A 21,670-nucleotide genomic window follows, 5' to 3' on the forward strand; every position below is an offset into this window, starting at 1 on the left:
TCGAGGACGGCCCAAAGCCTTGGGACCCTGCACCCTGAAGAAGCTCCTGGCTTCAGATGGCTTAGCTCCATTTGGGGAGCACAAACTGTTGCTCATATGGGATCCTAGCGCTTGATAGTGGAGGATTAGCCAGCTGAGCCATCACACTGCCCCTCTCCCTCTCACTTGGCTCTTATGTGCAGAACTACCACCTGCCAGGCCTGGTGCTGGTTACAGGGAGCAGGTGCAGAGGTGCGGGCCCTGCCCTTCTGCGGCCCATCTTCCCAACTTCGCACAGCTGTGAGGGCAGGACGCGGTGGTCGCTGCTGTGGGTGCTGGGACTTCTGCTTTGGAACAGCCACTGAGCCCTCTCCCCAGGTGGGTTTCGAGGGTCTCCACACACCACGGTCCCACTTGTCCTGAGTGTGGGGGGCGGGGTGTTCCTGCCCCGCGTGGGGAAGGAGGGATGTTAAACGCGCCGCACCTGCCGCAGTGCGAACAGCCACTTATGCATGGCAGCTGGAGGCCGCCGGGCATTGGTCTCTCGCGGCCGGGAACCCGTGCTAGTTCCCAGAACACGAAGCTAGCGCGGGTGCAGTCAGAGGCCTGTGAGTATTCTTGGTCCCCCTCCCCCTTCCTGTGCCTAGGTCCCGCCTCCCCTGGCCTCAGTTTCCTCACTTAGTCTCTATGAAGAGAGGCCAGGGGAGGGATTTCGCCTTTAAAGCTCGCCCTTGCCGCTTTACACTCCCGCCCTGCCATCACTTCTGGCAGCTGCGTCCTGCCGGCTCCTCTGCTCTGACCTCCCGGACCGGACTGGGAGAGGGAAGAGGTGGCGGCAAGGTCGCCGTGCGTCCCCCGGGAGCTCAGCCGCGCACTAACCGGCGGCCCGGGCCAGCTGGGAGCCGCGCCTCCGGGCGCCCGCGGGAGGGCAGGCGGGGCCGCGGCTCCCCGTGCGGCACACGTGGGGCCGGCGGTGCGCAGGCCTGGCTGGGGCGGCTCCATGGACTGCAGGGCGCTCTGCCTGTCCCTCCTGGACTACAAGACCGAGAAGTACGTGGTAGCCAAGAACAGGAAGGTGGGCTTGCTGTACAGGCTGCTGCAGCTCGGCGTCCTGCTGTACCTGCTCATGTGAGTGTGGGGGGCCAGGATGACAGGCTGCACCTGTGTGTGGGGTGCTGCGGTGAGGCGCCCTCCCTGGAAGCCGCGGAGCTGATGATGGAGGCGGGGGCTTCTGAGTTTCCTTAACTTGAAGAGGTTTACCATGGGTAGCCCCTGGCCGTAGTGGTTGAGCTGTGGGCAGGGACCTGGACCGCTGCCCTCTCTCTCCGCCACCCCCAGCCTTCCTGGGTCTTGGTTGGACAGCTGGCCTGGAGGCCGGGCAGTTATTTATAATCTGCGACAGGCAGAGTCATGCTTGGGCTGCGCCACTCACTGGGCTGGCATGTCCTGGTCTCCCAGTCAGCTTGCCCACTCTTGGCCAGCCTCTCTGGTCTGCGGCTGGGGGTCCTGCCAAAGGGCTCTACCTCAGAGGCCAAAACGCCAGCCCAGCCCAGCCCACTGTCCATGCCAGCTGGTGGAAGTGGGAGCCAACGGCTCAGGGGCAGGCCCGTGGGGTTGCTCAGCCAGGTGCTGGTCGGAGCCCTGTGCCCTGGGGGCTGGGACGGAACAGGTGGTGGGAGATGAGGTCACCCCGGACGGCCAGGCCACACCTATTCATTCAGTGGACACTGTTGGGTGCCTCTCGCCCCCTTGGGGGAGGCCTGGCACTCAGCATTCCCCCAGCTTCAGCCTTCACACTCCAAGCCACCTCCCGCCTTGGACCTTTTGCACACGCTTCCTCCCCTCCACTCCGTGCCCTCCCTACCTCACCTGGTGGACGCCCAGCCCCGCTGCAGAGCTGTCTTTGTGCATCACCTCCACTACTTTCCCCCACTGTCTGGGGACTCCGGCCACTTCCCTCTTTGGCAGATGGTGTGAGACCAAGGAGTGCTGGTTAGATGGTTGTGTTAGGAGGGCAGCCCAGGCCCTCCCCGTTGTGCCCCTGCATCCTGACTGGCACCTGCTGTGCAGAGCCCTCCCCATGGAGACCCTGGGGGGCGTCAAGGATTCCGGACCTGTTTCCTGTTCCCTCTTGCCTGGATTTTTCCTGACCATAGGGCAGCGTGAGGCGGGTGGGGGCACAGGGGGAGGCCTGCACATCTCAAAGGTGCCAAGCTGTGTTCTTTGAGCTTGTACCCAGTGGGTGTGGGCATGTGTGGGTGTGCAGGCTCGCAGTGCGGTGCAGTCATCTCGTCTGGAAAGGAGAAATTCTTGGTGGGCTGCCAGTGTCTTGGTTTAGAGAGGAGGATATGGTCACTGCTGAAGACCCGGCCCTGGATTCCCCAGATGTTAACCTTGCTGATGGTTGCGCTGTCTGCGACTCCTGCACAGGCTCGAGCGCCTCCGAAAGTGCATGGGAAGCGGAATTGAGAGATGAGTTGATTTCCTCGTAAAAACATGTTGAGAGCTGTGCGTGTGGTGTGGTGACCTGCGTGCACTTCCTGCGGGCGCTGCTCCCTCGGCTGTGTGAGGCCCCTTCCCGGGGTAGGACGCTGGTTGGCGTGTGATTTTTCTCTCTGTACAGTTCTGTGCTTTGTGGTTTTTAACCGTTCTGACCCTGGAGGGCTGAGGTCAGCGTGTTGTGCTGTCTGGGTCACCATGTACCCGCATGGTCCAATTATCACCTTTACAGAAAAGAAAAATCTACAATCATGCTTTTATTTGACTGCCACTTCGCCTCTTTGAAGACATTTGGGGGGCTGGCATCATGGGGTAGCAGCTTAAGCCTCTGCCTGTGGTCCTAGGATCCCATATGGATACTGGTGCTAATCCCGGCAGCTCCACTTGCCATCCAGCTCCCTGCTTGTGGCCTGGGAAAACAGTCGAGGACGGCCTGCATCCGCGTGCGTGACCTGGAAGAAGCTTTGGCTGTTGGCTTGGGACTGGCTCAGCTCTGGCCCTTGCAACCACTTTGGGAGTGAAGCAGGGGATGGAAGATAGCTTTCTCTCTGTATTTCAGATAATGTGAAGGTTTATTTTACCTGAAAGAGTGATGGGGGAGGAAGGCGACAGAGCAGATGGTGGGGTCGGGGAGAGGAGGAGGAAGGGAGGGAGGAGCAGGGGAGAGAATTTTTTGTCTGCTGGGTCACTCCCCAAATGGCTGCAACAGCCAGAGCTCGGCCAAACTAAAGTGAAGCGCCAGGAACTCAGTTTGGGTCTCCGAGGTGCTGCAGCAGGACCAGGGTGCCGGGCTGTCTTGCGCTGTTTCTGCAGGCACAGTAGCTGGCACTTACATGGGATGCTGGTATTGCACACGTCAGCCTAACCTGTTGCACCACAGCACCAGCCACCATTTTATTTGTTTAAAAGAGACACACGCCAGGTGCACATGGAGGATATGACAGTATGCTGGAGTCTGCATAGGATACCTGGTACCAGGCCTGGCAGCGTGGCCTGGTGGCTGAAGTCCTCGCCTTGAACACCCCGGGATCCCATATGGGTGCCAGTTCTAATCCTGGCAGCTCTACTTCCCATCCAGCTCCCTGCTTGTGGCCTGGGAAAGCAGTCGAGGACGGCCCAAAGCCTTGGGACCCTGCACCCGCATGGGAGACCTGGAGGAGGTTCCTGGCTCCTGGCTTTGGATCGGCATAGCACCGGCCGTTGCACTCACTTGGGGAGTGAATCATTGGACGGAAGATTTTCCTCTCTGTCTCTCCTCCTCTTTGTATATCTGACTTTCCAGTAAATAATAAAATAAAATCTAAAAAAAAAAAAAAAGGATACCTGGTACCACAATAGAGGATGGAAGACAGATCAGTCAACGACCCCAGCCAAGTGTAGACAGTGAATACCTGGGCTGTGTCAGCTAGTGGATTCTGGAGAGATTTCATCGTGCTTGGAGTGGCGAGATTGGCAGTAATTTGGAACTGCTGAACTATCAAAACCTTGACCCTAATCACCCTAATCAACTATGTAAAAAGCATCAAAAATAAGTATAATTTTTTTTTTTTTAAGATTTATTTTTATTATTTTTTTTTCATTGGAAAGGCGGATATACAGAGAGGAGAGACAGAGAGGAAGATCTTCCATCCGATGATTCACTCCCCAAGTGAGCGCAACGGTCGATACTATGCCGATCCGAAGCCAGGAGCCTCTTCCGGGTCTCCCACGCGGGTGCAGGGTCCCAAAGCTTTGGGCCGTCCTCGACTGCTTTCCCAGGCCACAGGCAGGGAGCTGGAAGGGAAGCGGGGCCGCCGGGATTAGAACCGGCGCCCATATGGGATCCCGGGCGTGCAAGGTGAGGACTTAACCACTTGCGCCACCGCGCCGGGCCCAATAAGTATAATTTATAATTAAAAAAAAAAAAAGAGCTACATGGAGAGAGGTAGAGAGAACTTCCCACCCACTGGTTCACTCCCCAGATGCTTGCCACAGCTAAGGCCGGGCGAGTCCAAAGCTGGGAGCCAACAACTTCATTATGGTCTCCCATGCAGGTGGCAGACCTCCACCCCCTCTTTTTTTTTTTTTTATTATATTTTTGACCATCTTTACATAGTTAATTGGGGTAAAAAGGTTCAAGGGCTATAAGGAAGTGGGTAAGACTGTTATTTCCATATTGTTTCCTTCATGTTTCAAGGGGGCATTAAGGGAGAAGCCCCACCTAGTTTCCCACCCTCCCCGGGTCCCGCATGCAGGGCACGCTCTGAGGTTCTTGCTCAAGTGGTTTTGGTAGTTCATCAGTTAGGAATCGCTGCCAATCTTGCCAGTCCAAGCACGATGACCTCCACTCCCTCTTATCTGCGGGGTGTGCCTTGGCAGGACTTTGCACCAGGAGGAGGCGGGACTCAAAGCCAGTACACTAACTGATAGGCTGACCGCCCATTCCCCTGTGTCCATCTTCAAATTTCATGTTATTTTTTTTTCTTTAAGAGTATGGGATTTTTAAAAAGGCTTTATTTATTTTTTTTTAAATTGGAAAGATGGTACACAGAGAGGAGAGAGAGGGAGGAAGAGCTTCCATTCTCTGGTTCACTCCCCAAATGGCTGCAACTGCCAGAACTGAGCCAGGAGCCTGGAGCCTCTTCCTAGTCTCCCATGCGGGTGCAGGGTCCCAAGGCTTAGGGCCGTCTTTGATTGCTTTCCCAGGCCACAAGCAGGGAGCTGGATGGGAAGTGGAGCCGCCAGGATTAGAACTGGTGCCCATATGGGATCCTGGCACATACAAGGTGAGGATTTTACCTGCTGTGCTACGGCACCAGGCCCAAGAGTATGGAATTTTTAAGTTGAAATAATATTCACATAATATATATTTCACCGCTTTAGCCACTTAAAGCACACACTTCATTGCTTTTGAGGGTTATGGTGTCGTAGAACCATCACCACCCCCAGGTTCATCAACAGAGAGAAACCAGCCAGCGACAGTCCACCCTACTCCTGTTGCCGGCAACCGGCAGTGTTTGTGTCTGTGTCTTCCTGGTCTGGACACGTCACAGAAAGGAAATCGCGTCCTGTGTGCCTCCTGCTGTCTGCTTGCGCTTAGCATAGTGGTTTTGAGACTCGCTCATGTTGTACCATGAATTGGTGAGTGCCTCATTGGGTGCGCTACGCCTTTGCTCCGCCCCGGGGCAGCTGGTGGGCGATCTCTGCTGGCTGGCTGTTAGGAGTGACTGCTGGGGTACTCGTGATCCGGTGCCTGGGCTGCCTGCTGCTGCTTTTTCCCAGGCACGTGAGCAGGGAGCTGGCTGGGAAGCAGAGCAGTCGGGACTTGATCCCCAGGCCCCCTGATGTGGGCTAGGGGCACCCCCAGCTGTGGCTGCTCCTGCTGTCCCACACCCGGCCCAGCCTTACTGAGGAGTGGAATCGTCGGGTCCACCTGTCACGTTCTGGGGACTTGTCGGGCTGCTTTCCACAGTAACTGCACCATTTTTACATCTACAACAAGGTTCACCTCAGACACACAGAGTGCATTTACTATAATAAAATCTAATTAAATACTTCCTATAATCTAGGTGCAGGTGTTTAGCATAGCAGCAGGGAAGCTGTTCCACATCTGGGCATCTGGGGTCCGCCCCCAGCTCGGGCTCCTGACTCCCGCGTCCTGTAGTGCAGACTGGGGAGCCGCGGTGACGACTGACGTGAGGGGCCCTGCGGCCCACGTGGAAGCCCACGTGGAGTTTTGGGCTCCTGCCTTCCGCCTGGCCCAGACACAGCTGCTGTGGTCAGCTGAAGAGGGAACAAGTAGGTGCAAGCTCTCTACAGCCTAGTCTGTCTGAAGAACAAAGCAAAGCAGAAGAGGCTTGTACATATTCTGGATACTGGATGCTTCTCAGTGAACTGATGTACAAATACCTTCTCTCATTTCATGGGTTGAATTTTTCACCGTCCTAGCCATTTCCTTTGAGGCAATAGTTTTCTCCGTATTTTCATTGTGAAAGGCAGAGGGTGACTAGTGTTGTGGTATGTCAGGTTAAACCTCTGCCTGCAATGCCAGCATCACATATGGACATTAGTTCAAGTACCGGCTGCTCCACTTCTGACCCAGCTCCCTGCTAATGCCCTGAGAAAGCAGCAGACAATGACCCAAGGGCTGGAGCTGCTGCACCCATTCGGAAGACCAAATAAGGAGCTCCTGGCTTCAGCCTGGACCAGCCGCCGCTGTTTGGGGGAATGAACCAGTGGATAGCTCTATCCTCTCTGTAGCTCTCTCTCAAATAAAGACTTTCCAAAGGCCCAGCCAGGGCAGCCAGGAGCTCGGTCTAGGTCTTCTGTGGTGGTGACAGGGACCCAACCACTCGAACCATCACCTGCCATCTCTGGACAATGGCAGGAAGGGCCACCTCCAGCATGGCTGCTGATGTCCCACACGACACCTTAGCCACTGCACACAGAAGCTGTATGTAGTGATGCAGTCTAGCCAGTTTTCTTGTTTCTCGTCTTGGTACCAAAGAGTGGCTTTTGCAGTCTGATTTTGTCCACGGGGCCTCCGTTTGAGGCCTCCTCACAGTTAACTTCACGTGTAAGACCCCAGCTCATTTCGCTCCGTGGGGCTCCCAGAGGTGAGTGGCTACCGGGGGCCACGTGGCACAAGCGCATGGCTGAGCCAGTGTCAGCCCAGGCCTGTCCAGCTGGGAGCGGCAGCTCCCTGGAGCACCCTGCATCCCCTGCCTCTGCTGCTCACAGCACTGTGCTCCTGGCAGAGTGGAGACTGGAGCCTCTGCATGGAAACTGGTCCCCAACCCCACCCAGGAACCCAGGAGGGCCAGGGAGACGTCCCAGAGGGGCCTGGTGGCTGATTGTGCCGCTGGTCTCTCCCTGCAGATGGGTGTTCCTGGTCAAGAAGGGCTACCAGGACGTGGACACCTCGCTGCAGACTGCTGTGGTCACCAAAGTCAAGGGTGTGGCCTACACCAACACCTCGGAGCTCGGGGTGCGGCTCTGGGATGCCACGGACTACGTCATACCACCCCAGGTCTGAGCCCCCTCGTAGTCCCAGAGACGCAGGCTGACGACCCCCACCTATTATCCGCCTTGGCCCAGAATGGCCACCAGGTGGCAGACAGAGACCCTGTCCAGATCCTCCCCAGCCACGCCCCTTCCCTCCTAGCCTGCATCTGGGTCTGCAGAGGCCACAGGGGCTCGGTGCAGAGAACCCCTCTCTTCTATGCTGTTGCCTCCCGAAGTGCCCCCAGCCGGCTTGCCAGCTGGTTGGACAACTCCAATGCTGCACTCTTTTCCCCATCTGGGCTCGGTCTGCAGTGGCTAAGGACATTCAGGCAGGGATGTGGGCCTGCCTGCAGACCCCGATTGGGAACCGTGGGAGGCACTGGGCTGTGTGCTTGCCAGACAGCCCTGGGCACGAACAGGCGGATAGAAGGTTCCTCACCACCTCTGGTTTTCCAGGGAGAAAATGTCTTCTTCATCATCACCAACCTGATTGTGACCCCTCACCAGCGGCAGGGCACCTGTGCTGAGGTATGACTGGCATGGGGAGCTGGGCAGGGAGTGGCTGATGCAGGGTCCCAGGGCTGTGTGTGCCGTGCAGGGCTGTGCAGGTCACTGGGGCTGAAAGCATGTTCCCAGGGGGTGTGGCTCCTGGAAGGCCCTGCCCCACTCAGGTGCCCTCTCTCTGGTAGAATGAGCAGATTCCTGATGGCCAGTGTTCTCAGGACAGTGACTGCCCAGCGGGCATGCCTGTGAAAGCCGGAAACGGTGAGGGCCTGGGCCGGTCAGAGGTGGAGGGGGTGGAGCAGCTCCTGGCAGCGGCCCTGTTCCCACTCGGCATCCCCATGCCCTCACTGCAGGAGTGAAGACTGGCCGCTGCCTGCGAGCAGGGAATTCAACCCATGGCACCTGTGAGATCTTCGCCTGGTGTCCAGTGGAGACCAAGTCCATGCCCAGGTGCGTGTTAGCCAGTCCATGTGGTGGTACCCGCTTGAGGGAGAAGTTGGGACATCCTGGACCCATGGACCAGACCTTAGCAGGTCGGGGCAGGCTGGAGGCTCAGGCTACCCGGGCTGTTTTTCAGGAAGCCATTGCTGGGGGATGCTGAAGACTTCACTGTTTATATAAAGAACTTCATCCGCTTCCCCAAATTCAACTTCTCCAAGTAGGTGGGGCTTGGTTCATGACTCAGGGCTGTGCAGGTGTCTGGGGCGGTATGGGCGCGGCCCAGGGGGCGGTTTGGGCATGAACAGGTAAGGGCTTTAGCTGGGACAGGGGGTCAGGCCAGGAATGACAAGTCTCACCCGTGTTTCCCTGGCTGGGTGGGGCCCCGCAACCAGGACGAACGTGGACACGGACAAGACGCTGCTGAAATCCTGTCACTTTGGCCCCACCAACCTCTACTGCCCCATCTTCCACGTGGGCTCTGTGGTCCGCTGGGCAGGGAGCACCTTCGAGGACATAGCCCTGGAGGTGGGTGCCGTGAGCTAGGGCAGCCCTCCCCAGAGACTGCAGTCGCAGGCAGCCAGGCTGCGCCAGCGCTTCAGCCATGCGCATCCGGTGAGGGACAGCCTTGGCACCTGTCATGTCCTCAGCCCAAACAGCCAGCACAGCCCCACTTGGCTCATGAAGTGTTTCCCAGGAGCAGCCCAGGGTGCCAGCCCCTTCTCCTGGGGACAACGGGAGATGCTGAGGCGGGGGCCATGCCATTTTCTCAGCTGCCCAGGGGAGGGGGATGGGGCGAGGGCCTCCTGCAAGGTGGTCCAGTGGGCATGGCTCTGGTAAAGGGCTGGCCTGAGACTCCTGTGCCCTGACCAATGCCTCCCTCTCATCCAGGGCGGTGTGATCGGCATTCACATTGAGTGGGACTGTGATCTTGACCAACCAGGCTCTGAATGCAACCCTCACTACTCTTTCAGTCGTCTGGACCACAAGTTTACAAAGTCCATTTCCTCAGGGTACAATTTCAGGTAACTGCTCTCTGCGCCCTCCCTGGGTGGGGACTGGGCGGCATCGGCAGGTGCAGAGGCAGCTGAGGTGGGGACTGCAGCTGTGGGCATGCCTGCCTGCTCCTGTGGTGGAGCCCAGGATGCTCTACACCTCTTCTGGGACAACTCTTGCTGTGTTCCGGTGGCCTGAGGTGGGCAGGGGGAGGCCTGGGACTGGCAGGGCTTTGACAGGTCTGGCGCCATCTTTGGACTTGGGTCAGTGAGAGGGTTTGCAACCCCTTCTACTGGGAGCCAGGGTGCTCGAAGTGCTTCCCTTTGGTCCCCAGGGTGCTATGGAGGACTGTGAGCTAGGGGTCCAGGGCAACCCAGGCTTCCCTGGGCACTGTCTCCCGCAGGTTTGCCAAGTACTACCGAGACGCTGCGGGGATGGAGTTCCGCACCTTAATTAAAGCCTACGGCATCCGCTTTGATGTGCTGGTGAATGGCAGGGTAAAGTGGGGCTACACCTATTGCAGCTGGCTGGGCAGGGTGGAGGTGGGGGGTCAGCACGGACCACCCTGCTCGGCTCACCTTGCCGGGGTCTGTCTTGCAGGCAGGGAAGTTCAACATCGTCCCTACAGTCATCAACCTGGCCTCTGGGGTGGCGCTCATGGGTGCTGTGAGTACTGTTCCTCGCTCCCCATTTCCTGCCCTGCCACCTGCTGCAGCGAGAGGCACCTGCCTGGGAGGGGCCATGCCAGTGGGAGCTGGCAGGTCACCATGGGTACATGCAAAAAGGGCTTCTGGGATTTCACACTCAGCCAAGCGCCCTGCAGGCTCAGAGTTGGAGCTCTGCACCTAGTGTAGTGAGATGGGCCTTCTAGGTCAAGATCAGAACTGGAACTTCCAGGTGCCCCTCCGCTTGTGCTTAAACAGGGTAGGACCAGGCAGTGGATGGGGTTCCTTGGACTGGGCACTAAACACACTTGGGGCCAGGTAGCTCCCTGTTGTAGGGGCTGACTTGTGTCCTGGGCACTGTGGTACCATCCCCTACAGCTGTGATGTCCATGTGGCTCCTGGGACAATGGGCACAGGCTGAGATTGTTGAGGCAGTGGATGCTGGCCAGAGAGGGGCTGCTGCTTAAGCCCCAGGTACTCCTGGGAGATGTGCCCAGCTACGTTCCGGAGGTCCTTTCCCAATCCTCCTGGTTGCCTCCTTCCTCTGCATGGGGATCCCAGCACCCCTCTGGGATAGTCCTGAGAGGTGGCTGATACGACTCAGCCCCCAGTGGGTTCCTCCCAGCTGTGTCGAGCCACTGGTTGGGCCTGGGATGCCAGCAGCCACAAACTCAAGATATGGGGAAACAAAACAAGGTCGTGGTCAGGGAAGGATGTTGCTTGGGGCTGAACACTGTTGGCATTTGAGGGAGAAAAGTGCAGCACCCAGATCAGAGGCTCCACCTCCTATCCCCAACCCCACACTGTAGGGTGAAGTCTCCGCCTGGTGGTGGAGAGAGGCACTGCATGACCCAGCCTCGGGACTTACCCATCACGCGCCGACCACTAGAGGGGGCTCTTCCTAGAGTGTTGCATTCCTGCAGTGGTGCCCAGCAGAGCCCGTGGAGAGCGGTGTTCTGGGATGGTCCCTGTTGGCCTGGCCAGAACTATGGCTGTTCTCCCCCAGCCCTGAGACACTGCCTCTCCTCAGGCTTTCTGTGCCTTGTCCAGCCTCCTGTTCAGACCTCAAGACCCTGCCCTGCTGTCCAGCCTCAGCTGGTGATGTCCTGCCTTCTGTTCTCTCCTCATCCCTTGCACCAGAGGGAGGCTCCATGCCTCCACCGCCCACACCGGCTGCTCTCCTTGTCACACGGCAGATGCCTGCATGAGGCAGGCCAGACTGGTGGTTGGCCCAAAGGTCAGGTGACCCTCTGATCTCTGGGTCTTAGCTCAAGCCAGCCTGTGGCCTTGGACATGGGGACTTGACACCTTGTTCATGGCTGCTGCCTCCAACAGTGTGGGGTGCCCTCTGTGGGACCAGGAGCCCGAGTTTGGGACCTTTGTTGTCTTGCAGGCAGCTTTTGTCTGTGACCTGGTGCTCATCTACATCATTAAGAAGAGAGAGTTCTACCGCGAGAAGAAGTTTGAGAAAGTGAGGTCAGTCAGGTTCTAACTTGGGGGACACAGGGCCTAGCTTGATGGCTTGGGGGTGTGGCAGCAGGATCCAAGGCTGTGCTTGGTGACTGGCATGCCTGGACTCGACTGCGCCCCATGGCTTCACCACAGGAAGCCAGGATCAGGCCTCCTGTGGCCATGGGTTCTTTGGGAGACAGAGCTGGGTCCCACAGCATAACTCCCAGTGCTGGTGTCAGGCAAGATTTGGCCTTGGTGGGCTGGCCTTAAGGGAGCCTGGAATGGAAAGCTCAGGGAAAACCAGGCTTGCTTACCCAATGCTGTGCTGAGGCCTCTGTCTGGGGTCTCTTGGACTACGTGTGTATGTACATGTGTCGGGGGTACACACGGTGTTCCGAGCAGAAGGGAGGTCTGTGGCTGGTCAGGCAGGGAAAGGGGGTTCAGGTCAGGCCCTTGCGAATGTCTCTGGGATCAGTGAAGAATTGAGACGGGTGCCCCTCTGCCCCACAGCCTGGGCCACAGGGCCTCCCAGAGCAGCTGTAAGAGCTGCAGGAGGTGCTCTCTGGGGAGGGCCAGTCTGGTTAAGTGGCTCCAATGGGATCTGCACAGGGGCCGAGAGGACCGGGCCCTGGAGGCTGAAGACCAGGTACAGGGGCAGGAGGAGTCGGGGCAGGAGTCACCTGCCTCGGGGCTGATGGAACTACCCAGGACACTGACACTGCGGAGCAGCAGCCAGGACGGCGGTTTTCAGGGGAACGGCAGTGTGTGCCGACAGGTGCTGGAGTCTGACAGGTGGGGGTCCTGCTCTGGGCCCATCCCACCCCAGCAGCACCCTATTAGTGCTTCAACCCTTGGTGCTGACTGCAAGGTAGAAGCTGCTCTGGCCGGGCTCCTCACAGCATCCTCACCAGCATGAAGCAAGTCCCTGAGGTGGGGAAACCAAGGCACAGCTAGGCGATCTGTACACAGCTTCTGCATGTGCTGCTGAGTGCAGGGGCAGTCTGGTGCCCATCACAGCCCCCCCACCCCCGGTCCCTCTATCAGCTTCCCCTCCTTTGCAGGGAGGTGGCAGTGGGGGTGGTGCCCAGGCTGCTCTGCTTCCACCCCCCTGCCAGGCTCTGGGTCTAGTCCACTTCCCGGTGTGGCTCCCCCAGTCTCCTTGAGGCCCTTGCCTGTCAGCCCTGTTCAGGGAGTTCACTGTCCAGGATGGCCTCTCTCCCTCGCTTCTGTTGCTTGACTTGCAAGCACAGGCAGCTTCTAGCTCACCCTGGGAAGGAATGTGGGGAGAATGTAACTTGAGATGGAAAGGAGGGGAGGCTGAGGCTGCAGCAGGGGGCACAGCAGTCCAATGGACCCTGTGTGGCAGGCTGCACATCCCCAATACAGGGTAGGCCTGGGCCCTCCACCTGTTGCCTGAGCTAGCCATTGCTGCTCTGATGCCCACCTGACTTTACTGTGAGGGGAAGGCTGGCCCCTGGCTGTTCTGGGTGCTACGGGAAGCTCTGGCTGCCTGCACAGTACCTCCTAACTCCTGGCCTCACGCTGAGCGGGGCAATGGGGACCCGAGAGCTTCCCCTCCACTGCCTGTGGGAGGGAGCCCGGGCCCCAGGGTTCCTGACAATATCTTCCTCCGTGTTTCTTAGCTCTAGTTCCCTGCAGGCTGTGAATGCTAAACTGTCACAGCCCTTGGAGGCAAAGCAGACACAGCCAGACTGGAGACAGACTCAGTGAAGATGGAGACTTCGGGCCCTGAACAATTTCCGGCTTTGAACTCAGGCAGAGGTACCGTGGCCCCTTTGGGGGACAGGGCCTCAGGCTGGCAGGCACAGCTGTATTATGTGTAGGGGAGACCCTTGCAGCCACAATGGCTCAGGAGCAGGCATCCTCAAAGGGGGCCTGCATGGCCTGGGACCCTGGTGGGACACTCTCCAGCTTGTACACGCAGCACTCTTACCGACCACTGCGGGGCACTGGGCCTGCTCAAGGGCCGCTTCAAGGAGCTGCTGAATCTGGCCCCCAGTGAGACCAGCACTCGGGGAGCTCTGGACCACACCTGAGGGATGGTGGGCACTCAGGGATGCAGAGCCCAGGAGGCTGCTGCCTTACGGGTAAGCTGGGGAAGGGGAAGCTCTGCCCCACAATGGCCTCAGCGACCCGGCTCCCTGCCTGCTGGACAGCTTTAACCTAAGTGCTAATGAGGTCAAGGATCAAGGGGGTGCTCACTCAACAAGTGGGACCAGTTGATGGGGGGGCGACAAGACTGTTCTGGGGGCCCTCTGCTTTCTCCAGCTCAGTGGACACAGCTGCCCTGTGGGAAAGAGGAGCTTCCAGGATCCCCTGCACAGGGTGTCATGCCCAGGCTCGGCCTGCCCACCGTGGGTTTTCCTAACGACTGAGAAATGCCTTTGGGCACACTGTGGCCAGTGGGAGACTACCCTGGGTGGGGTCACTGTGACATCACAGGCCCCCACAGGATGGACTGGCCGCTGCTGCCCCCAACTCCTCCTTTCTCACTGGGATCGTGGCCTTCTCTAGGTGTATAAGCACCTCAGCCAAAGACATGGGGAGGCCCAGCATTCCTGCACCATCTCACAGGGAATGGTGTCTCCGTGTGTCTGGGAGAGGGGTCCCTTCCGTTCCAAGCCACACCCTTCCCCTTGTGGAAACTGCTCCAGAAGACGTGACCTTACCTCCCTGCCCGCCTCCCCTGGAGTCACTGCAGCCCTCACCGGGGAGAAGATGGCTAACTCCTGGGACCTGCCCAACACGGACTGTCTCTGCTATTTAAGAGGAATGTCTTACTGTCTGAGGATTAAGACTGTTTATAATCACCTGAGACTGTTAATGTCCCTTTTATCACTGTTATCGTTACTGCCCATAAATAATGAGGATCTAGTCCTCACTGTACCTTCGTTAGGGCTTTGGGACACAGGCTGACATTTATTCCTATGTGAAGATGCTGGACACTCCTTTTCATCACCCTAACGCCACACTGATACCTTTGTTATGTTCATTAAGCTCATGCGGACGAAGGTTCAACATCTTTTTCTTCCTCTTCTCCCATGGTGAACTGTACTCAAGGGGATGCATCATGGAACTGTAACGGAAATTATATGTTCATAGGTGCAAACAAAAGTAAGTCCTCATGCATGCGCCACAAGAATGGGCTCACAACAACATGACCGACAACCTCCTACACTGTCGGGAGACACCCCAGTAGCAGCATGATGGACTTGTGCTAGTTCACAAGACACCCACTGTAAGCCTGGAGGGGAGGGAGGGAGACCCCAGCGCCAACTAAACATCAAAAAATACAAAAACTTAAGATGTTCCTCTTAAGCATGTCCTTTTTGTTCTCCATGGCTTCCAAAGTACTCCTCGAATAAGGGGAAAGTTAAGACGGGGAGGCTGCGAGAAGCAGACACAGGGCTCACTAGCGAGCAGCACATTACGCGCCTCCTTATCTGGCAATGCAGTTCCAATCAAGTGTGTAAAAAACCCAGGAGCAGGAGGCACAGAGAAAAGGCACACTTTCCACTCAAAGAGTTCAAGCTGTCAACCCCTGGAAAGCATGTGTAACCAAGCAGTCAGCTCGTTCAGCCCCCTCAACATGGGCAACACTTCTGGTGAGCCCGCGGCCAGCCACGGGGCAACCTGAGCTGGCTCGGAGGCCGCTGGGAAGAGGAAGAGCTTCTGGCCCCACCGCTCAGGGGGAATTCAGGCCTGGGACCCAGGGGCAGCCAGGGGCTACCAGTGGGCAGCTCTGATCGCCTTCCAGGATAATTAAAAACAAACCAACCTCAATGTCCAGTGCCCTGGCATAGTTTCAGCCTCCACCTGCAGAGCCAGCATCCTCTCCGAGCACCAGCTGCTCCACTTCTGATCCGGCTCCCTGTTCATTTACGCGGGAAATGGAGGATGGCCCACGTGCTTGGGCCTGTGCCATCCACACAGGAGACCTGGAACAAATTCCTGGCTTTGGAGCAGCCTAGCTCTAGATGGTGCAGCCACTTGGGTAGTGAACCAGACGATGAAAGATCTACCTTTCAAATAACAATAAATATATTTTAAATATTTATTGTTTTTATTATTAGAAAGTCAGATTTATAATGGAGAAGAGATAGAATCTTCTAACTGCTGGTTAACTCCCCAAGTAGTCGCAACAGCCAGAGCTGAGCTGATCTGAAGCCAGGAGCTCTTCTAGGTCTCCCACATGCGTGCAGGGTTCCAAGGCTTTGGGCCATCCTCAACTGCTTTCCCAGGCCACAAGCAGGGAGCTGGATGGGAAGTGGAACAGCCAGGATTAGAACCGGTGCCCATATGGAATCCCATGCATGCAAAGCGACGACTTTAGCTGCTAGGCTACTACACCAGGCCCTCAAATATCAACACATCTTAAACCAAATGCCAATCTCGATGAAAGCTTTCCTCCCAGTGCTCCTGGGATCGCGCCTGAACCCCTCTGCGGCCCTCCAGGGTTTAGTCCAGCTCCCTCCTCTTCCTCCAGGAACATTCCTACTGCCCCTGGACTCCCACACAGCCCCTCCCTGCCCTTTCCTGGGCCGAGCCTCAGCTGAGGCGCGTACTGCCTCAAGCTGACTCCCAGGTGCATCTCCACTGGGCAAGGGGCTCCTGTGTTCTGGAACAGCACTCACAGCCCGATTACTGAGCAGCTCCTTCCCTGCTAGCACACTAATGCTAGTTACGTTTAAAGCAGACAACATGCACCTTGCTCCAAGACAAACCTCCTGCCGAGAAAGGCTCACGGGTCACCAAAAACACAGACAGTCCCGCCCAGGAACACGGCCAAGTGTGGCCGGGATTTGCTTTTCCTCACGGGAAAGCCACCTCAGTGTGGTCAGGTGGAGGAGAACTCAAAGACATCGCTCCCACCTGCGGGGAGCCGGGCGGGGGGGCAGCTGCTGCTGGACCAGGGGCGTTTAAGGTCATCGCTGAGCTCCCTGGGGGAAGCCGGGAGGCGAAGCCGAGCACCCCCCAGGTGAGGTAGGGTGCGAGAGGTCCCAGGCGCGATGCCTGGCGTGCAAGAAACACCAGTCCCTAGGGTGTTTCCGGGGGCTTCTGGCCCCTCCCGGAAGGCAGGCCAAGGTGACGCTCCAGAGAGACGCCAGGCGCATGCTGCCCGGCCCACCGGGAGGCTCGGGGCTCCTGGCGCGCTCGCGGCCGCACGACACCCGCCCAGGGAGCAGAGAGGTGCACCGAGCGGCTCACACTGCATTTAATCTGAAGAGCATTACAGGCGCGTGGTCTCTCCCGCGAGCAGCAGCAGCCGAGTGTCCGCGGCGTCCGGCTCAGTACACGTGCACCATGCCGTAGAGGAAGGTCCAGAAGAGGACGTAGGTGAAGAGGCCGCCCACCAGGCCCCCCGTGAAGAGCGGTCTCCGCGACTTGAAGTACTTGTTCCACCTGCGGCCCGCCTTGAGGACCAGCAGCAGCGACAGCAGCACCGAGGCCAGCAGGTAGAAGACGAAGCCGTAGAGGCCCGTGAGGCCCAGGATGCCGGCCGTGGCCCCCGACAGCGCGGACACCGACGTCCGGCAGTAGTCCAGCACCGCCGCGTTGCCGCGCACCGCCGCCTCGCTGATGAACGGCGGCCCTTCCCGCCGCGCGGCCACCGCGGCCATCGCAGCCGTCCCGCCGGACACGCCGAGCTGCGGGCGAGGGAGGAAAGCCGAGTTACGAGCGGCGCCCCGCCTTCCCCTGGGGCCTCGCGCTTCCCCCCACGGCGCCGAGGAGGCCGAGGACGCGGCCGGAGCCGCTCAGCCGGGCCGGCCCGCTTACCTGGAATGCAGCGGCGTCGTCCCCTCACACGGGAAGCCTCACGGAGCCCACGGACGCCATCTTGCACTGGAGGAGGAGGAGGGCGCAGGGAGATGCCGCAGCTGCGCATGCGCCCACTCCAGCCCCGCCCCTTGCGCCTGCGCACTGGGCACTCTCTCGCTTCCCTCCGCCCTCCTCCGGACGCACGAGGGACTTCCGAAAGCCGAGCGGCGCTCCGGCTTGTGATTGGCTGGCGGCCTGTTAACTATTCATGAGGGGGCGGGCCCAGCCGGGGTGCCTTTGTTAAGCGGAGCGGGCGCGGCCGCGGGGATCCCAGCTGTGCTGCGGGGCTTTGCTGGTGCTGGGGACCGGATCGGGGTCGCCATGTCCTACGTCCCGGGCCAGCCGGTCACTGCCGTGGTGGTGAGTGCGCTCGCGCGGGCTCCTCCTCGCCCCGGCTTGCTCCATTTCGCAGAGCGGTAAACTGACAGCCAGCAACGAGCTGGGACTCCTGCAAACCCCGCTGCCTGGGAGCTGGGCGCCTACCCGGGACTCCGGACCGAGGCCAAGTCCGGCGAGGGGAGGACGGAGGAGAACAGGCTCCTCCTGGATGCGGGAGTCCGGGGAAGCGCCCCCTGCGAGGGTCCCGGTGGCCCCAGCTGGGCAGCCGCGGGGGGCGGGCGCCCGACGTCTGTGATTCGTAGCCTGTGGAATGAGGAAGTGCTTCCTGCGCTCCAGCCTGCTCCGCCGCCTAGGGGGGAGCGAGATTTGGGGGTGGGGCTGGCCCGAGCCGCCGCCGGGCCCCTTCTCCCTGCAGCCTGAGGCCCCCGACCCCCTGCCGCCCACTCCCGCGCACATCCTCAGGCCTGGAGGCCTCGGTGCAGGACTCCCACCTGGCACTGGTCGGTCCTGCGTTCAGGTGCTGTCAGGACAGGCAGGGGGAGGGCAGCTGACACCTGCACGACCCTGTCCCAGCGGAGCAGGTCCTGGAGGTCCAGGTGGAGCAGCGGGGTCCCTGAAAGAAGTCCGGGCTCACCTAGCCCTGGAGAAGGCAGCCAGTAAGGACCCAGGTCTCCTGCCGGCTCCCTAAACTTTCAGAAAATGGTTACAAATGCCTGTCCCACAGATCAGAGGTCCCAGCCCACAGGAACCGGCGCTGCCATCTCCCGGGGGTGAGCTGAGGACTCCTGCAGCCCGGCTGCTGATAAAGGTGGCCTGGGAGGGTGAACTTGAGCAAACACAGCTCCCTGCTGACAGCTGTCCCAGGCCTCACTCTGCTGGCCCCAGCCTGGCTCAGCAGGGCCCCAGCTGCCCAAAGACTAAGGGTTGGTTTTGCTTCCAAACTTGTTAAAAGGGGGTGCAAGGAAGAAACCAGAGGGCACCCTCCTCCCTGACCTCATCCAGCAAGACGGTGCCAGGGCCGTGTCTCCTAGCCACAGGGCTTGGGTGCTTTTCTGACCTCAAGGGTGGGTGCTGGAGGAGCCGTTTGGGGTACCAGGACCAGGGCCTGTCTTCACCCTGTGTCTTCCTTCAAGCTGTGGATGGAGGCCCCCAGCTCTTCAGTACCAGGACCTGCCTGGGGTGGGTGGAGCCCAGCGTCTCCCTGTCTCCACCCTAGCTGACCTCTGCCTCCTGGACGCCTTCCTGGTTGCTCCTGGCACTCCACCCCCACCTGCTGCTCCTCCTGGGTCTGCAGTCACCCCTCTCCCATAGGAGCAGTCTCCAAGGTCCTGGCGTCCATTTCAGCTGGAGACACCCGCTCCCTTCCTGATAGAGTGGGTTGTTCTAGCCTCTAACGTGCCCATGCCCTGCCCTCATCCCCAGGAGGTTCAGGGTCAAGGCCAGGCAGCAAAACACCTGCTCACCATGGAGACCTGACGCCCAACAGTGCCGTCTCGGTGAAACTTCCTCAGGTCCAGAGCACGTCCTGTTTGCTCCCCACTGCTGCCTTACAGCTCTCAGCTTTGACCTGGCACGGCTCCTGGTGGTAACCTGCTGAAGGATCTGGGGGCCCTTGTCCCAGAGCCCCAGAACACTTCTTGGCCTTCTGTATGGGGTAGCAGCAAGGCTTGTGCCTTCAGGAGACCCCTCTCCACCCAGGACATGGGCCTTCCTGATCTGGCCGGATTCAGGCTGAGCCCCGGCTTACCTTCCAGCTGCACGTCCTGTGCTGTAGGTGGCAGCGTCACAAACGCCCATGTCATCCGCAGGCTTCTGCTGCGCTCCCTTGGCCAGGAAACCTTTCTGTCCTGGTCTGATCTTTAGTTTTTCCCAGTGCTTCCTTCCTGTCTTGCCCTTCCCTGAGCTGGCTCACAACAGGAGCCTGTAGCTTTCCAGGGCCGGGCCCTTCCCATTCTTTATCCTTCCTAGGGGAGGTGAGGCGCTCAGCCCATAGCAGCTCTAGAGCCCTGGCTCATGGGCCAGGAGGGGCTTGGCACACGGGCATGGCTAAGCCTGGTGCCTAAAGGGGGATCAGTTTGCCATGGTGCAAGCGCAGCCCCCAGCCTCCTAGGCTAGTGCCCAGCTGGATTGCTGTAGGCCACTCTGGGATCCCACCCCTTGGCATAGCTCCCAGCAGGCTGCTAGGGATATAAACCAGATGCCTGCTCTCCACACCCACCTAAGCCAGCTTGCTTTTTTGTTTGCCAGCAACGAGTTGAAATTCACAAGCTGCGTCAGGGTGAGAACTTAATCCTGGGCTTCAGCATCGGAGGCGGCATTGACCAGGATCCGTCCCAGAATCCCTTCTCAGAGGACAAGACTGACAAGGTGAGAGCAACAAGATGGTGGACACCGCGTCCCACGCCTGTGTGCAAGGGCAGATCCGGTCCTCTCAAAACGGTCCTAAGAGGGGCCAGGAAATGATCTGCTGTGAACGAGTTGGGGTGTTGGGGGAGGTGGGGAACGGGCCTCCTAGGGCTGCCTGGAAAGTTCTGCTTAGGCAATCCAGAAGGGTGGCCCTCAGCAGGCCTGGGGTGTGTGTGGGCAGCTCTGCTCCTTCTTGGCTGCTGTGGCATAGCCTGCACGAACTGTGCATGCTGGGGGAGGCCAGAGGGACAGCTGGGGCTATATCATGCTGGACCGACCCCGTGTATAAGGGACCAGTCCAGTGGCTGTCACAGGGCCTGACTTGGGTTTCTCTTTCCAGGGCATTTATGTCACACGGGTGTCTGAGGGAGGCCCTGCTGAAATTGCTGGCTTGCAGATTGGAGACAAGATCATGCAGGTAACAAATGTCCCAAAGGAAGAAACAAGCTTGAAATACTTGGGGGTAGGGGCTTCCCCTGCCTCCTGGCTGGGAGGAACTTACCCTAGCCCTTGGGAACTTGTGCTGGTGGTTCCCGGGAGGAAGCTGGCTGGGTCCTCTGTGTACTCCAGGGCCTTCAGGTTCACGGGTGACCCGGTCCCCTAAAGCCCTCAGCCTCCAGATGCCAGGGAACTGAGATGGCTTATTTCTCTCTGTGGGCCAGGTGAACGGCTGGGACATGACCATGGTTACACACGACCAGGCCCGGAAGCGGCTCACCAAGCGGTCGGAGGAGGTGGTACGCCTGCTGGTGACGCGGCAGTCGCTGCAGAAGGCCGTGCAGCAGTCCATGCTCTCCTAGCAGCCCGCTGGGCTCCCCAGCTCGCGCCTATTTGTACAACGCCACCACTTCCCACGCTCTGTCTGCCCTTCATCCTGGCTTCTGCTGAGCGCCAGGCCCCAGCTGCTCCCAGAGGCCTGACGCTGCTGCCCCTCCCCACTCCCACCCCATGCTTCTGGGCCCAGCTTGCTCCCATGGACACTGAGGGCTGACCAGAAGCATCTAGAGCCAGGTGGTCACCAGGCTGCTGTGACCCTAGGCTCAGCCCCAAGACCAGGTGCCCAGAAACATGGAGAGCTGCCAAAGATGGGAAATATCCTAAGGGGGGTAGGGGCTTTTCCCATTCTGCCCTGGCTGTGGGCTAGGCCCAGCCTCCTGTGTCATCTCCGTAGTGCCTGCGCCCCAACTCTTCCATGTTGCCCATCGGGGGCTGGCCCCACACTACCAGAAGCCTGCCTGGCAAGGAAGGCAGGTGGTAGGCTCCTGGACCCTGACTCCCTGCTTCCCCAGCTGTGTCTGCCTGTAGGCTCTAGCCGAGGTTCAAGGATGATATCTCAGGATTACTCCATGCCTGTGGGTTTAACTTTTGTATTTTTTTAGTCACAACTTTGATGCAGAGCCTTTTTATCTTACTGTTTGGAGATGCCAATTCTGCTTTGTAAGTTACTAATTCACATCTGGGGCGGCCCTGAGCAAGTGGACCAGCCTCCGTGGCTCCTGTGGAAGAGCGGCTGGAGACTGCTGTGCCTACAGCTGATGTCCATGCCCAATAAATGATACTGGAATGCA

At 59.0% G+C, this 21,670-nt stretch overlaps 3 protein-coding genes across 7 annotated transcripts; 2 read left to right on the forward strand and 1 right to left on the reverse strand.

The window, feature by feature from the left end:
• Nucleotides 1–926: 926 nt before the first annotated feature.
• P2RX5 (purinergic receptor P2X 5) lies at nt 927–14,411 on the forward strand. Of its 4 annotated transcripts, XM_041001379.1 has the most exons (13): nt 927–1,107; nt 7,336–7,486; nt 7,918–7,989; nt 8,151–8,226; nt 8,319–8,415; nt 8,543–8,623; nt 8,799–8,931; nt 9,295–9,428; nt 9,803–9,896; nt 10,000–10,065; nt 11,458–11,540; nt 12,126–12,308; nt 13,160–14,411. In XM_041001379.1, the coding sequence occupies exons 1-13, from the start codon at nt 980–982 to the stop codon at nt 13,245–13,247; spliced, it is 1,386 nt and encodes a 461-aa protein (XP_040857313.1). In that variant the 5' UTR covers nt 927–979; the 3' UTR covers nt 13,248–14,411. The 4 variants fall into 4 exon arrangements, with proteins under 4 accessions (XP_040857313.1, XP_040857315.1, XP_040857312.1 ...); XM_041001381.1 differs by lacking the exon at nt 12,126–12,308; XM_041001378.1 differs by lacking the exon at nt 13,160–14,411 and having other exon boundaries at nt 10,000–10,069; nt 11,462–11,540; nt 12,126–12,585.
• A 1,918-nt stretch (nt 14,412–16,329) lies between these two features.
• EMC6 (ER membrane protein complex subunit 6) lies at nt 16,330–17,401 on the reverse strand. The gene is made up of 2 exons (XM_041000437.1): nt 17,316–17,401; nt 16,330–17,185 (listed from the first exon to the last, which is right to left on the reverse strand). The coding sequence occupies exon 2, from the start codon at nt 17,156–17,158 to the stop codon at nt 16,826–16,828; it is 333 nt and encodes a 110-aa protein (XP_040856371.1). The 5' UTR covers nt 17,159–17,185; nt 17,316–17,401; the 3' UTR covers nt 16,330–16,825.
• A 173-nt stretch (nt 17,402–17,574) lies between these two features.
• TAX1BP3 (Tax1 binding protein 3) lies at nt 17,575–21,670 on the forward strand. Of its 2 annotated transcripts, XM_041000832.1 has the most exons (4): nt 17,584–17,717; nt 19,944–20,063; nt 20,443–20,520; nt 20,765–21,670. In XM_041000832.1, the coding sequence occupies exons 1-4, from the start codon at nt 17,679–17,681 to the stop codon at nt 20,900–20,902; spliced, it is 375 nt and encodes a 124-aa protein (XP_040856766.1). In that variant the 5' UTR covers nt 17,584–17,678; the 3' UTR covers nt 20,903–21,670. The 2 variants fall into 2 exon arrangements, with proteins under 2 accessions (XP_040856767.1, XP_040856766.1); XM_041000833.1 differs by lacking the exon at nt 20,443–20,520 and having other exon boundaries at nt 17,575–17,717.

Source organism: Ochotona curzoniae, unplaced genomic scaffold (genome assembly GCF_017591425.1).
Source record: "Ochotona curzoniae isolate NIBS_2020 unplaced genomic scaffold, NIBS_Ocur_1.0 scaffold_2453, whole genome shotgun sequence".
Taxonomy (NCBI): Eukaryota; Metazoa; Chordata; class Mammalia; order Lagomorpha; family Ochotonidae; genus Ochotona; species Ochotona curzoniae.